Here is a 15,775-nt window from a genome sequence, read left to right as displayed (position 1 = left end):
ACTTTATCATGCACCTCCAAGTACCCTGAAATCTGATCCGTAATAATAGACTCCAACAGCTCCCAACTATTGAAGTCAGGCTACCTGACCTTTAATTTACTTTCTTCTCCCTCCCTTGAAAGAGTGGTGTGACATTTGCAATTTTCTAGTTCTCTGAAACCATTCCAGAACCTAGTAATTCCTGAAAGATCAATACCAATGCCTCCACAGCATCTAAAGCTACTTTTTTCAGAACCCTGGGGTGTAGCCCAAAGCTCACCTGCCTTTCCTAAAAATACTCCCTGCATTGAAATACACATCTAACTCAGACCACTATTCAAATTTCAAGGTTGTAGATGGTGACATATGTAATAAATGACTTTAAACTTTGAACCAAGCTTAATCTTTCAATTGCAGACTGCATGTAGGCTTAACAACATCATGTAGGCCCTACAGCCCTCCACTATCTGCTCTGGGGCTCTGGTTCCCAGCCCCCTGCAACCCCACAAAGATACTAATTATCCTCCAGTTCAGATGCAAACCATCCCTTCTGTACAGGTCCCACCTTCACTGGAAGAGCGCCCAATGATCCAAACATCTGAGGCTCTCCCTCCAGCACCATCTCCTTAGCCACATGTGACGAGATTCCAAATGGTAGGGTCATTTATAAAGTCAGGAGGTATGGGATCCAGGGAAACTTGGCTGTGTGGATTTAGAATTGGTTTACTCAAAGATAAAGTTTGGTAGTAGATAGTCACTGACCAGTGGTGCTCTGCAGTGACATTTAAGAGACTCTTAAATATGCACATAGATGAAAAAAAAATAGGTGGTTATATGGAAGGGAAGAGTTAGATGGATCTTGAAGTTAAAAAGTTGCACAACAACTTGGGCTGAAGGGCTTGTACTGTGCTGGAGTGCTCTTTGTTCCACTGTTTTATGTCTCACAATACCTCAAGTATTCAGGGGAACACTCACAATGCACTGGAGGAACTCAGCAGGTCAGTCAGCATCAGTTGAAAAGATTAGTCGACGTTTCGGGCCGAAACCCTTCGTCAGGACTGAAGGAAGAACTTTGGGGAGGGTTTGAAGAATGCTGGTAGTTGAAAAAAACAGTAATTTGAAAGGCAAAGGGGTGGGGGAGGGGAAGCAGGGAGGTGATTGGCAGGAGAACAATGCGCAGTAGTAGGAGGAGGCAGAACTATGAAGGAGGTGATGTGAAATAGGGATAGAGGAAGGGAGAGGGAGGGAATTACTGGAAATTGGAGAATTCTATGTTCATACCAAGGGGCTGGAGACTACCCAGATGGTATACGAGGTGTTGCTCCTCCAACCCGAGTTCAGCCTCATCATGGCAGTAGAGAAGGCCATGTATGGACAAATCTGAATGGGAATGGGAAGCAGAGTTGAAGTGGGTGGCTACCGGGAGATCACATACCGTCTAGGTAGTCTCCAGCCCCTTGGTATGAACATAGAATTCTCCAACTTCCGGTAATTCCCTCCCCCTCCCTTCCTCTATCCCTATTTCACATCACGTCCCTCATAGTTCCGCCTCCTTCCACTACTGCGCATTGTTCTCCTGCCAATCACCTCCCTGCTTCCCCTCCCCCACCCCTTTGTCTTTCAAATTACTGTTTTTTCCCCAACTACCAGCATTCTTCAAACCCTCCCCAAAGTTCTCCCTTCAGTCTTGACGAAGGGTTTCAGCCCGAAACGTCGACTAATCTTTTCAACTGATGTTGACTGACCTGCTGAGTTCCTCCAGCGCATTGTGAGTGTTCCTTTGACAACAGCATCTGCAGATTATTTTGTGTTTACCTCAAGTATTCAATTCACTGCGCTATTCTGGGATACCTGGAGGTCACAAGCACGTAAATACTTTATTTGAACTTAATGGCGGATAATGTCATGGTGAACAAAACACATGTAAAAATCACTCTTTAAAACCATTCAGTTTAAAAAATATCTTCATCAGCAGAGCAAAAAGTGCGAACATTTTTGATCAAGTGTCACCAATGTTAAATGATACTTTACTTTCTTGCATCAACCAAAGAAATGAAAGACACAATGAACTTCAGTTACATCTGAAATAGTGTTAAGAATTAAATTACCTAGATACTAGTCAAAGACCTCTCAAACAGGAAAAGGTGTAAGTAAAACTCTAATAACTCAGACATCAAGCCTGCATCTCAACCATATTTAGAGTTGATAAGCTCCAAGATAACCAGAAGACAGCTATAATTAAAAATGCAATGACAGGAATGCAGCACTATTTATAACCCACAGAAAAAGCCATGCACTACCTATGAAACCATCTTACAAGTAGTAGTAGTAACGCTAACAACAGGATCAGTGACAACTACTACCTCCAGTTCCCTGAAAGCTCACATGAAATAATTACATTTTAAGAAAGGGATTAGAAGCTGTCAATTCCCTAATAAATTTGAAAATAGAAGGAAACAAATCATTGCTAGACAGTATAGTTCATTTCTCTGCAAGTTTTGTGGCACCTTAAACCAAATCACCCAAAGAAACAATAGTAACAGTCATACTACCCTATTGACTACAATATTTCCTCCAGTTTATATATATTGTCCATGCAAAACAATTAAGAACTGTAGAATAAATGCAGCATTCTGTTCTTGGATTTTGAAGGTTACTATCAAAATACACCAGTGTGAGGACCGCTGAGATGGCATTCTTGTTTGAACTGCATCCCCCATAATGTGAAGTGACTCTCAGCTTTAACACAGCAGTCAAGAATCATGATATCATATGATTGCATGTTGCTACGTAAGTGCAGATGGCTAATGCAAAAGCCTTGTTGGTGTCACAGTTCCCGATTCGTCACCTGATCATTGATCACACTAGATAGCTTGGGTGAAATGAATCAGATCCTTAATATGGCTTACGCTATCCTATTTCATTAGTGCAAAGCAAAGCCATCAGAACTATCTTGTTTACTTTGTGCTTGAACAGCAGACTAATGCTCAACTTATTCAAATAATATTCACTGAGTTTCCATGATACTTCTGAATAAATGGTGAAATTTTGGTTATTCTTAGCTCAGCGAGTACAACTAAGCTATATAAAAAAAACTGGAAGCTTGAAAATGAATGAAAAGAAATAATTTCAAATGAGGTAGCTTTATCAGTTGTATTCCACATCCACTCAAGTTTGTCTCATTTCAATACAATGCTATTACCAGCACAACTGGACAAAGTGAAAAGTGTAAGGAAGGGGCCATATACACAGAAGTATACAATCAAGCAGACTGGCAGCTGGAGAAATATATTGTCAAAAAGTCACTTTAAACTTGTGATTTTGTAACAAAGGAAAATGTTCAACTGGGAACAGCCATTTCTACGACCATAAGTAAAGAGAACAGGTGGGATCAAGAGGAAAGGGAATCCTGTCATTGCAGCATTACAACACACTAATCTTGACATGAGACTGCATGTTCAGGGTTGGGGTGAGAGAAGGGGCATATCCACAAGTGAGTGATTTGGGTCATTAGGAAAGAGGATAATAAAGGAGGAGCATTATGTACAAAGGATGAAATACAAATGTGATGCTGCTGTAGAGACCGATGGAGAAAAGCAGTTAAGATAATCTTTTGTTTCCAAATTGCATTTGGTAAGCAGCAAACATGGAAATAAAAGCAAGGAAACCATGTTTAGTCTTCAAAGCACTAATGAAGACTTAGCAAAAAAGAAGAAATCCAAACTATGAAGAAGCACAAGTGGATTCACAGCAGGATGTAAACATGCAAGTAAGCAAGGGCAAAACAGATGACATGACATAATGTGCATAACTGCAGGAACAGAAATGACAATGTTGCAACCAGTTGGCAAAAAGACCCTGGCAGAAACATCTGTAATCAAAGACAGATTTCAAGCAATTTGTAAAACAAAAAGTTTGAGCAAAAGCTTGCATTTTAATGCAGTAAGCTGTTAAAAACTGTACAGTGGAATTGGGGACAGAATTCCTTTAGCCTTGGTAAAGTAGGAATGATTGAGACTACTAGATAGTTGTTGACAAGCTACACAATAGAATGAACAAATGGTTCTACAAGGATTTTGCTTGTGCCCAAAGCTTGAACACATGCATACAATTCAAAGTTGCAAAAACTGAACAGGTGACAAATCAGAGAAACTGCCTGTAGGACAATGTATTCATATACAAGGAAAACTGAGAATTGAAATTTATGAAAATAAAGTTGGCAACTTAGGAACCAGATGAGTATCAAGGGCAAATTAATCATTATTATCTGCAAACATTGATATTTTACCTTTTGAAGGGATTAATAAAATGTACAATTACAAGGCTATGCAATTAACTTTGTCCTATGAACATATTATTAACACTGCACTACTAGATCAAAACCATATTACGCATCCAAAGTACCACACAAGCAAACAGAATTACTATTGCACTGTTTTTAAAATATGGGTCGCAATCCAAACCAAAAAGATTCATTTATCTGAATTTTTAATGTTTATTACCGTTGTTGCAGCATCAATTTCCTTCTGTTTTTTGTCTATTACAGCATCATCATCTTTATCTTTTTCAAACTCCTTCTGACATCTGTTCAAGAGCAACTTACGGAAATTTACAGTTGCACCAGGTTTGTCAGGGATTGGTACTTTCAACTGTTGAAAGTGCAAATTAGAAAAGAAAATCCAGTTAAGAAACCAACATTTTAAATTACACACCATATACTCTTAACTTTGCAAACTCCACATTCAATACAACTGGCCTTTGGAAAATGACAAAAATCACCCCCTACATAAAGTACAACATCCAGAGAACTGAAATATTAACCTATCATTGGGTTTATTTTTGCACTTCAATAATGGTTATATAACAATAAATGGAAATGTATTAACAGTTCTACAGATCAAAATTTGTGTGCCACGGTATTCCTGGATTTAATTGATAGAATCAGAGGGACAAGAGGGGCAGGTGTTGCATTGCTTGTCAGAGAAAATACTACAGCGGTGCTCTGGCAGGATGGACTAGAGGGTTTGTCTAGGGAGACTATTTGGGTGGAATTGAGGAATGGGAAAGGTGTAGTAACTCTTATGGGGGTGTATTATAGACCACCAAATGGGCAGCAAGAATTGGAGGCGCAAATTTGTAAGGAGATAGCAGATATTTGTAGTAAGCACAAGGTTGTGATTGTGGGAGATTTTAATTTTCCCATACATTGACTGGGAAGCCCATTCTGTGAAAAGGCTGGATGGTTTGGATTTGTCAAATGTGTGCAAGATAGTTTTTTGGAGCAATACATAAAGGTACCAACTAGAGAAGGGGCAGTGTTGGATCTCCCGTTAGAGAATGAGGTAGGGCAGGTGACAGAGGTACGTGTTGGGGAGCACTTCAGGTTCAGTGATCACAACACCATTAGTTTCAATATAATTATGGAGAAGGATAGGACTGGACCTAGGATTTGAGATTTTTAATTGGAGAAAGGCTAACTGTGAGGAGATGCGAAAGGATTTAGAAGGAGTGGATTGGAACAATTTGTTTTATGGGAAGGATGTAATAGAAAAATGGAGGTCATTTAAAGGTGAAATTTTGAGGGTGCAGGATCTTTATGTTCCTGTTAGGTTGAAAGGAAAGGTTAAAAGTTTGAGAGAGCCATGGTTTTCAAGGGCTGCTGGAAACTTGGTTCGGAATGAGAGAGTTATCTACGATATAGGCAGCATGGAGTAAATGAGGTGCTCGACGAATATAAAGAATGTAAAAAGAATCTTAAGAAAGAAATTTAAAAAGCTAAATGAAAGTATGAGGTTGCTTTGGCAAGTAAGGTGAAAATAAATCCCAAGGGTTTCTACCGTTATATTAATAGGAAAACAATAGTGAGGGATAAAATTGGTCCCTTAGAGAATCAGAGTGGACAGCTATGTGTGGAGCCAAAAGAGATGGGGGACATTCTGAACAATTTCTTTTCTTCGGTATTCACTAAGGAGAAGGATATTGAATTGTGTATGGTAAGGGAAACAAGTAGGGATGTTATGGAAACTATGATGATTAAAGAAGAGGAAGTACTGAAGCTTTTAAGGAATATAAAGGTGGATAAGTCTCCAGGTCCTGACAGGATATTCCCTTGCACCTTGAGGGAAGTTAGTGTGGAAATAGCAAGGGCTCTGACAGAAATATTTCAAATGTCATTAGAAATGAGGATGGTGCCGGAGGATTGGCGTATTGCTCATGTGGTTCCATTGTTTAAAAAGGGTTCTAAGACTAAACCTAGCAATTATCGGCCTGTAAGTTTGACGTCAGCGGTGGGTAAATTGATGGAAGGTATTCTTAGAGATGGTATATATAATTATCTAGATAGACAGGATCTGATTAGGAACAGTCAACATGGATTTGCACGAGGAAGGTCATGTTTCACAAATCTTACTGCATTTTTTTTATGAGGTTACTAGGAAAGTTGACGAGGGTAAAGCTGTGGATGTTGTCTGTATGGACTTCAGTAAGGCCTTTGACAAGGTACAACATGGAAGGTTGGTTAGGAAGGTTCAATCCTTAGGTATTAATATTGGAAGTAGTAAAATGGATTCAGCAGTGGCTGGATGGGAGACGCCAGAGAGTGGTGGTGGATACTGTTTGTCAGATTGGAGGCCAGTGACTAGTGGTGTGTCTCAGGGATCTGTACTGGGTCCAGTGTTGTTTGTCATATACATTAATGATATGGATGATGGGGTGGTAAATTGGATGAGTAAGTACGCAGATGATACTAAGATAGGTGGCATTGTGGATAATGAAGTAGGTTTTCAAAGCTTGCAGAGAGATTTAGGCCCGTTAGAAGAGTGGGCTGAAAGATGGCAGCTGGAGTTTAATGCTGATATATGTGAGGTGCTACATTTTGGTAGGACTAATCAAAATAGGACATACATGGTAAATGGTAGGGCATTGAAGCATGAAGTAGAACAGAGGGATCTGGGAATAATGGCGCATAGTTCCCTGAAGGTGGAATCTCATGTGGATAGGGTGATGAAGAAAGCTTTTGGTATGCTAGCCTTTATAAATCAGAGCATTGAGTATAAGAGTTCGGATGTAATGTTGAAATTGTACAAAGCATTGGTGAGGCCAAATTCGGAGTACTGTGTACAGTTTTGGTCACCAAATTATAGGAAAGATGTTAACAAATTAGCGAGTGTACAGGGAAGATTTACTAGAATGTTACCTGGGTTTCATCACCTAAGTTACAGAGAAAGGTTGAACAAGTTGGGTCTTTATTCTTTGGAACGTAGAAGGTTGAGGGGGGTCTTGATAGAGGTATTTAAAATTATGAGGGGGATAGATAGAGTTAACCTGGATAGGCTTTTTCCATTGAGAGTGGGGGAGATTCAAACAAGAGGACATGAGTTGAGAGTTAAAGGACAAAAGTTTAGGGGTAACATGAGGGGGAACTTCTTTACTCAGAGAGTGGTAGCTGTGTGGAACAAGCTTCCAGCAGAAGTGGTTGAGGCAGGTTCAATGTTGCTGTTTAAAGTTAAACTGGACAGCTATATGGACAGGAAAGGAATGGAGGGTTATGGGCTGAGTACAGGTCGGTGGGACTAGGTGGGAGTAAGAGTTCGGCACGGACTAGAAGGGCAAAGGTGGCCTATTTCCGTGCTGTTATGGTTATATGGTAGTATAATGGTCAGCTCGAGGCCATTACAGCTTGGGGTACTAGAGCTTCAAGCTCAATTCCAATGTCCTCTGTAAACAAGTTTATACGTTCCTTCCCATGTGCCTGTGGCTTTCCTCTGGGTGCGCTAGTTTCCTCCTACAGTCCAAATCCATACCGGTTAGGAGGTTAAATGGTCATTACAAATTATCCTGTGATTAAGCTAGGGTTAAGATCGATGGGTTGCTGGATGGGGTGGCGTGGCTCGGTGGGCCAGAAGGGCCTATTATGTGCTGTATCTAAAATAAATAAAAGCAGCTTCACTCTGCATTTTTAGAATGATTCACACAAACTGCTTGAAATTCAACTGAAGAAATTTTTGAATCCATTAAAGATGTGTCCAAAACCCAAGTGTAAATACTTCGCAGCTGAAGAATAATATTTATTAATCACAGCAAAGGTTTCAGCTACTACATAGATTAAATTGGTACTTTCAAATTTCCTCTGGTTACACTTATATTCCTAACTATTAAAAGGGTACTTACAGTAGTAAGACAGCGGCACATGTTGGCATAGGCAACAGAGAAGTTTGGTTCTGAGATTGCTTTTTCAAACACCAGATCAATAACACCTTTTAGCCTTTCTTCATTATCAATTGTCAATTCTGCAACTTGTTTCATCAACTGCTGGAACATCTGTGGTGTCAGTTTATTCAAAATACTGCGGACCTTACGGAACAGCTCCTAAACAACAAAAACAATTTTAGACTTCTCTAGCTAAACAATCACAGGAATAAATGCCACGCTTTTTGTGTATACAATTTTTATAATTACGTTCATTAATCAACCTATAAATAATGATCTGGGGTGTGATTCAGCCAGAAACTTGTAGTCCAAGGAAAACTTCAGAATAGAATGAAGACTTACTTTTCACTTGGACCTTAGCAAAACAGGTGTTTCTTAAGTGAGGAAATAGGGCTAGGAGGTAGGTGATTCATCACTAGCTACTCTTGTAGCACTTCAGGAAGAAAGCGACCAGAGTAAGCAACTCAATGTGATAAAATGCTCATCAGAAAGGGATCTACTTTCATTAAGGCAAGTTCAAGGAGAATTTCAATTATGGTAGAAAATAAACCCCATCATACACAAGATAGGTCATACACAAGATAGGTCTTTTCACCGATAAGCTTAATACAGCACATCCTGCTTTGAATATCATTTAACTGTCAATTACAGGTCTGCAGTATTAGTCAAACGACAGATTCAGAACATCCTACTTTCTATGCCAAATCTTGCTTACAAAATATAATGTGATTCCCTCAATACCACATACACAATTTAAAACAAAGGTTAATGGCAGTAACTTGGAAATCAACATGCTGTTTTACCCTGAATCCATTTTCAAGATTGAAATCCTATGTGGTAAGGATCACATTAATATTTCAAGGGCCCACCCTACTCTCTGACCCTGAGCTGCCTCTAACTTCTTACAGTTACCAAAATGGAACAAAGGCACAATATTGCCAAATATCCAATCAAACAAATGGAGTTTATTTTTGTAAGAACAGTTTGGCAAAATGAGAGAAAATATCAATGCCACAATTATCTGGCAGCAGTCACAGATCCAACCAGTAGAACAAGTAAAATTCACCCACCGCTTCGCAAATCAACATAATCATGCTCCCCAAAATCAGGGAGTTGAATTAGAAAGCTGATCAACTCAGAGCATCTCCCAACTGATCTCCTGTAATCAAACAGTCAAAGCCTGCCATTTGGCTGCTTTAAAAAGATTTTTGTAATTATTAAAATTCATGGTCACCAGATAATAACTTGAGGATCAGAGGGAATATCAACATCTAACACAAAATCTAAAAATTCTGAAGTAGGGTGTCAGTATTTTTTGAAGTGGTTACCTGTGTTTTTATCATCTCTGGGTCATCCTCATCAGGTTGCTTTTTCACTGAAGGTTTCCAAGCATGTTCTGCTTTCTTAAGTTGTATGTCATCATTTAGGGATACAGTTGCAATAATTTTACGAGGTTCCTTTCTTTGGCCTGGCTGAGATCTTCGTGGGCCCACACCTGAAGGCTATAAAAAAAATTGAAAATGCACACAACTGGTCTTTGAGGGAAAATGCTTCAATGTGTTCGCACTGAACTATTAATTTAATTCAAATAGAGGCAATTCTGAACTACACAAAATTAAAGAAAAAATGATCAAATAAAATTAAGACATCATTTTAGACGAGCAATTTAGAGTAAGTGAAATAGCAGACGTTCCAATATATTTGGTTGAAGGCTGGGCTATGATTAACCTCACACAGTACTTGACAGTGCTTATTCAGCATTCAGCCCAAATGAGGACAGGGAACAAATAAGCAATTTTGCCATTGTGTTTTGGAAATAATTTACATCTAGTGCCTCTTGGTTCAGGAGGATGTGATGCAAGAAAGAACTAAATTCCTCAAGCTCACAGTACAATATTAAGAAATTCCAACTTATAATAGTGTAAAATGTTACACTATTGAGGATGATAGATCAAAACTTGTCAGAGATTCTAGTAATGGATGAGAGGTTATAAATATGGATGGGTTAAATGAAATTTCTCCTTGCTTCAGTTTAACTCCAGTAATGGAGGACAGTCAAGATACTGATAACCATTCTATGAAAACAATAACGATGTGAAACCCTAAAACAGAGCTACATCCACCAAGCTTCTAAATACACAGAAATACAGAATCCGGAGATACAGTTGGTAGCCATTCACTAAAAAGTGTTATGTACAATTCTTCATATGGTACTATATTGAATCTTTATGCTTTAAAGATATAATAAACATATAATAATAAAGATATAATACCTGACAATCAATAAAAATTATTAGTTAGTAAAGGGATCGTTCAGGGAACTAAAAGTAAACAAATCACCGCAAGCTGATGATTTGCTTTCCAAGCTTCTTGACAGAAGATTACAAAAGATCACTACAAATGATGATTGTCCACAATTCCCTAGGTTTTTGATTAGCCTGAAAAGATCTGAAAGCATCAAATCTAACTATTCAGAAAAGAGAAAACAGAAATAGTTGGTCTAATTCAGTTGCCAAACCACACAAATTCATATTAAATGTGCAATAAGGAACTTAAAAATCACAAAATTTGACAGACAAAACATATACAGAACTTTACAGTACAGAGCAAACAGGATGTCATCCAACCTCCCTTTGCAGTAAAGGCCTACTTGTAGCAATGTCTTCTTGTAATTGTGCAGGGATTTGACAAGACCCTAGCATGTGTACTGAGCACAATTCAGATCTCTACATCCATGCACTCTGAAGTTTTGGTGACTTTGTTAGATCAAAACTAAAGATACTAAGACTGTCAATAAACATAATTTTCTCTTCTTATGAGTTTAAAAAATAAGAGCTCAGCACTTTAGGACTATGATGGAATAGGAAGACATTTTTATATGCTCAAGGTGATTTGTAGAGTATTCCAATCTTCGTATATTCAAATTAAAAAGACCAAACTGGGATATGAAGGTTCAGGATTTACCATGATCTCATTGAATGGATAACAGGAATTGTGCAGCTTACTCCCATCTCCGTTTCCAGTGGTTAAGTCTTCCACTCTTTATCGTTTTTTTAAAATTTAAACACGAGTTAGTAATAGTAACATTTTTACTAAAGGCTATCAGCTTCAAAGCATAAAACTTCTCAAAGTGAAGCTCTGACATTAATAGGAACACCATAAAGCTTTGAATGGTTAACTACTGTACTTTCAAGCCATTTGGTTTCGTAAAATATTCAGTACTATGAAGAATTCTCTTTAGTTATACCAAATGGCAATTTTTCAAATTTGTCACAAGTGTTTGAGCTTAAATACTGAAATATTAGCAACCTTTGCAGGATGCTACCACCTTCAAACATCTGATGTTAACACTGACTGATCATAGTCTCAGAAGCTTAACTTACTGGTCCTCTTCCAATCGGCTGTCGTCCTATTTGTGCGAAGGATGGAGTGAAGTCTGGTCCACAGTTCACAGCAAGTCGGCTTGGCTCAAGAGGACGAAGTGGTGTCTTGTTTGCCTGTATAATCAAAACACCAAATAAATACTCTATCGAAGTGGAAATCAGCTTAAGCCACCCATGCAAAGCCAGGCTCAATCATCTGCAGATAACCCTGTGTTTTACATCAGAAGTTTTGCTATTTCACACATTGACAGCGAGAAACCAAAACACAAGAGAAGTTTACACTTACTACACAGGAGATGCCCAAATCTGATTCAAAGAGAACATTTTTCATGTCAAGACGGAAGGCTGTTAGCAAAACTTGCTACCAAGATTTTTATATACATTTGTCATGGTATGTGATTATATACATGCTACATAAAATGGCATACAACACTTGTTTGACCTCACATGAATAATATTCTAATATGTGCTGCTGGGGGGTTTAGAAACCACATCCCCTCTCCTTTCGACCTTCAATGATTATCTGCTCCTTTTGCTCCTTCCAGATTATACCTATACCCTCTGTCCCCCAGCTGTAATCACATGGCTTGTTTCACACCTCTCTCAATCCCCTCCCCTATCTGCCCTCATCTCTAGTCTCTAACCATAAGCTGGATGCCCCTGAACGAGCTACCCTTTTAGCTTTCTTTAGACAAGGAATAAACCAATGATTGGAGAATAGAGCAGTTACATTTTGAAGTGTTATAATTTTGTGTTAAAAGATGATGAAATTTTTTGTTTTGATGTGATGATTGACGCCAAAAATGCTATTGTATAAGTAAGAGGGGTAGGCATAATAAGCTGTAGCTTCAGCCTACATCCTTTCGGTCTGTTTTAAAGGTTATTATTATTTAATTTTGTCTCATGAAAGCATCGTTGAAAATGATGTTTTTTGTTATGTTTGTACTGACTGAAATAAAAATTTCATTCATTCAAGGAGTGTTAGAAGATGGTGCTCCGTGCTCGGTGTCAGAGGGCTTGTCAGAGGCTCGAAGTTTCCGGATGGACTCAGGAGTTAGCTGTGGTCGGGTGCTTCCAGGGTGCTGCATCGGCAAGTTTGCAGCGCTGGGAAGCTCATGGCAGGAAGAGAGTTTCTCTTCCTTCTACCGTCTGCGTGAGATGATGGGACTTTCGAGAGACTTTGAGACTTTTTTTTAAAACCGTGCCCATGGTCTGTTCTTTATCAAATAACGGCATTGCTTTGCTCTGTTGTAACTATGTGTTATAATTATGTGGTTTTTGTCAGTTTTTCAGTCTTGGTTTGTCTTGTGTTTCTGTGATATCACTCTGGAGGAACATTGTATCATTTCTTAATGCATGCATTACTAAATGACAATAAAAGAGAACTGCGCGTCCTCATAATCTAATCTAATAATGTTCTTATATTTTAAAAATGCAGGATGAAATCAATAAACTCAATACTCTATTTCAAATTGACCTAGACAAAGGCAAAAAGATCCTCATCTTATTTGGATGTGGAGGTTGAAGGAAAGATGGAGGAATGACATTACTCACCACAGGCAGAGTATTCCTCATTCTTTGAGAGAAGCTCAACCTCCACATACAAAGATCCTTTCCAGCCTACTGCTCATTTTCATTCTGACCTGGAGTGGTTTAGGACCATATTATTTGTGCTGTTATAATTTTGTTTGATAATACCTTCCTTGCTAAAATGTTATATTATGTCAACTAACCTTCAAAAAAAGGAATCCAATAAAAAATTAATTTACAAAAAGTAGCAAGAGCAAGATCAAATGATTTGTTCCACAAGGTAAATGTAATAAAATGCATTCCTGTACTATTTAGTCGGTCAATCAGAATACTCTCAAAGACTGCCTTTTAATATAAAAAATTTGATAACTGTGGACAGTGGTCCAAAAGTGAAATAATCTTGGAGAGCAAACAATAAGTACTGATGGATTCTTAGGTACTTTCTTCAAGAAAGCTGAAGTTGAAGAAAGGAATAGGATAAAGAAATACTATTGAGAAAAATAAGTATCAGATTACAATGTGTAGCTTGAACAAAACACAAGCACAATAGCAATTAAAAACATCGCAGACGACATCTGACTCCAGTTACTTGGAATTGAACTGAAATTAGAAAGTACAGTACAACATGGTTCCAATTTGAAACAGGCTGTTGTTGGAAACTAGAATGGGGACCTCAAAAATTGCTACTGACCTTCAATCCATCAAGGAAACTGAAAGGTTGAATAGGTTAGAACTTCATTCCTTGTAGAGGAGGGGAGATTTGATGGAGGTATACAACATTATGACGGGTATATATAGGGTAAATGCAAGTAGTCTTTTTCCACTAAGGTTGAGTGAGACGAGTACTAGAGGTTATGGGTTAAAGATGCGGGGTGAAATGTTTAAGGAGAACATGAGGGCGAGTTTCTTCACTCAGAGGGTGGTGAGTGTGGAATGAGGTGCCAGTGGAAATAGATGTGGGTTGGATAAATCCATGGATGGGAGGGGTATGGAGGGCTATGGTCCGGGGCAGAATAATAGCTGGGCATAGACTAAATGGGCTAAAGGCTTGTATCTGTGCTGTAGTGTTCTATGACTAAATAATGCTATTACAGGATAAAAGACAATGCAAACACTGCATCATAAAACAGAAGGGATAAATCTGGTAAATGCAGACTGTTATTTTTGTTGTAAAACGATTAGAAAACACTTAAGGACAAAATTAATTGTCACTTGAAAAAAATATGGTCAAAGGCAGCCAATGCTTATTAAAATATAGTTCATTAGGGTAAGATTGCACATATAAAAATTTCAAAATCTTTGGAATGGCATTTTCTAGGAAGCAAAATTGTGTGCACTGGTATTCAGACCAGATCAACCAGTAGTCAGCAAAAAAACTGACATCAGAGAAGTAATTCAATGTTCTACAATTTTGGAAACAGGAAGCATAAATTTGAAATTACTATTTAATGCCACACTATAGTTCACAGGCAGGACAGTGTAAGACAATAAGGACGGATAATTTAGTGAAATGGGAGGAAGCATTTCAAATGTAAAAGTAATTGGGTAAAGCCAATTATGATGAGCTCGAACAACTTAGATGGTATAGCTAAATGATACAATATCAGAGATGACACAAGATTAGAAGGTTTCCTGGATACATATTTACAAACTCTTAAAATGGCAGAGGATGAAAGTATGGTGCACAACAGTCTATCTGGATATTTTGGAAATTGGTCTTTGATATGCTAGTTGTTTCTTAAGCTGGAATTAGTTATGTTGAGAAATGGGGAAAATCTGAATTATTCTACTTCAAAGCTAAGCAGGTATCGAAAATAGTGGATGAGAGGAATTCTGCAGATGGACAAATGAGCTTTAATTTTTTATTTTTATTTTACTTGAGATATAGCAGCAAACATGCCCTTTCAGTTGCACCGTCCAACAACCCCTGATTTAACCTTAGCCCAATCTCAAGACAATTTACTATGACCAATTAACCTACTAACTAACCACAGTCTTTGGACTGTGGGAGGAAACTGGAGCATCCAGAGAAATCCAAGAGGAGGGTGTACAAACTCCATACAGCGGACACTGGAACTGAACTGACTACCATGGCATAATGGAAGAGAAGATATCAATTCATGCAATGGACATAATATGCTTGAACAAGTTATAGCTTCAGATTCAAAATTAAAATGCTGAAAATTTGCAACAGGTCAGGCAACATCTGTGGAGGAAGGAAGTTAATGTTTCAGATAATGACTTGTCAGAACTTTTGTGGAAAAAGTTAAGGCAGTGTTAAAGGGGAAGGACAAGCAACTGAAGGAAAAAATTGAGTTTTGAAGAGGTGAATAAAGAATCACTGTCTATCAGAAGTATGATGGGTATGAAGAATGAAATCACAATGGAAAAACTGATAAATAATGAAAGCTAGATACGAGGCTATAAAGCCTGATTACCTAATATCATTCAAATCAAGATCAAGTGCAGAAGTCTGATGTGTCTGCTTATTGTTACACAGCAAGGCAGCAGGTTCTTTGGCCCACTTAACCCACACAAGTCATCATTTATAACACTAATCCCACTGGAAAATGCAATGCTCTGCACTGGCCTACACAGAAACAATACAGATTCTGATTCCATGGGAACTTATGATACACTGCTAAGTATGTTTGAAAAGTAATGCAATGAATTAT

General features: G+C 38.3%; 1 protein-coding gene across 7 annotated transcripts in view; it reads right to left on the bottom strand.

Moving 5' to 3' along the window:
• LOC140196294 (eukaryotic translation initiation factor 4 gamma 1-like) overlaps window positions 1-15,775 on the bottom strand; it is a 99,679-nt gene that overhangs the window by 20,578 nt on the left and 63,326 nt on the right. For all 7 annotated transcript variants that reach the window (XM_072255244.1, XM_072255246.1, XM_072255242.1 and 4 more), the window contains 4 exons: window positions 11,571-11,684; window positions 9,516-9,689; window positions 8,149-8,346; window positions 4,482-4,628 (listed from right to left, as the gene is read on the bottom strand). In XM_072255244.1, coding sequence (XP_072111345.1) covers window positions 4,482-4,628; window positions 8,149-8,346; window positions 9,516-9,689; window positions 11,571-11,684 — 633 coding nt within the window. The remainder of the gene's footprint in view (window positions 1-4,481; window positions 4,629-8,148; window positions 8,347-9,515; window positions 9,690-11,570; window positions 11,685-15,775) is intronic.

Source organism: Mobula birostris, chromosome 4 (genome assembly GCF_030028105.1).
Source record: "Mobula birostris isolate sMobBir1 chromosome 4, sMobBir1.hap1, whole genome shotgun sequence".
Taxonomy (NCBI): Eukaryota; Metazoa; Chordata; class Chondrichthyes; order Myliobatiformes; family Myliobatidae; genus Mobula; species Mobula birostris.
This window is presented reverse-complemented; position numbering and strand designations above follow the sequence as displayed.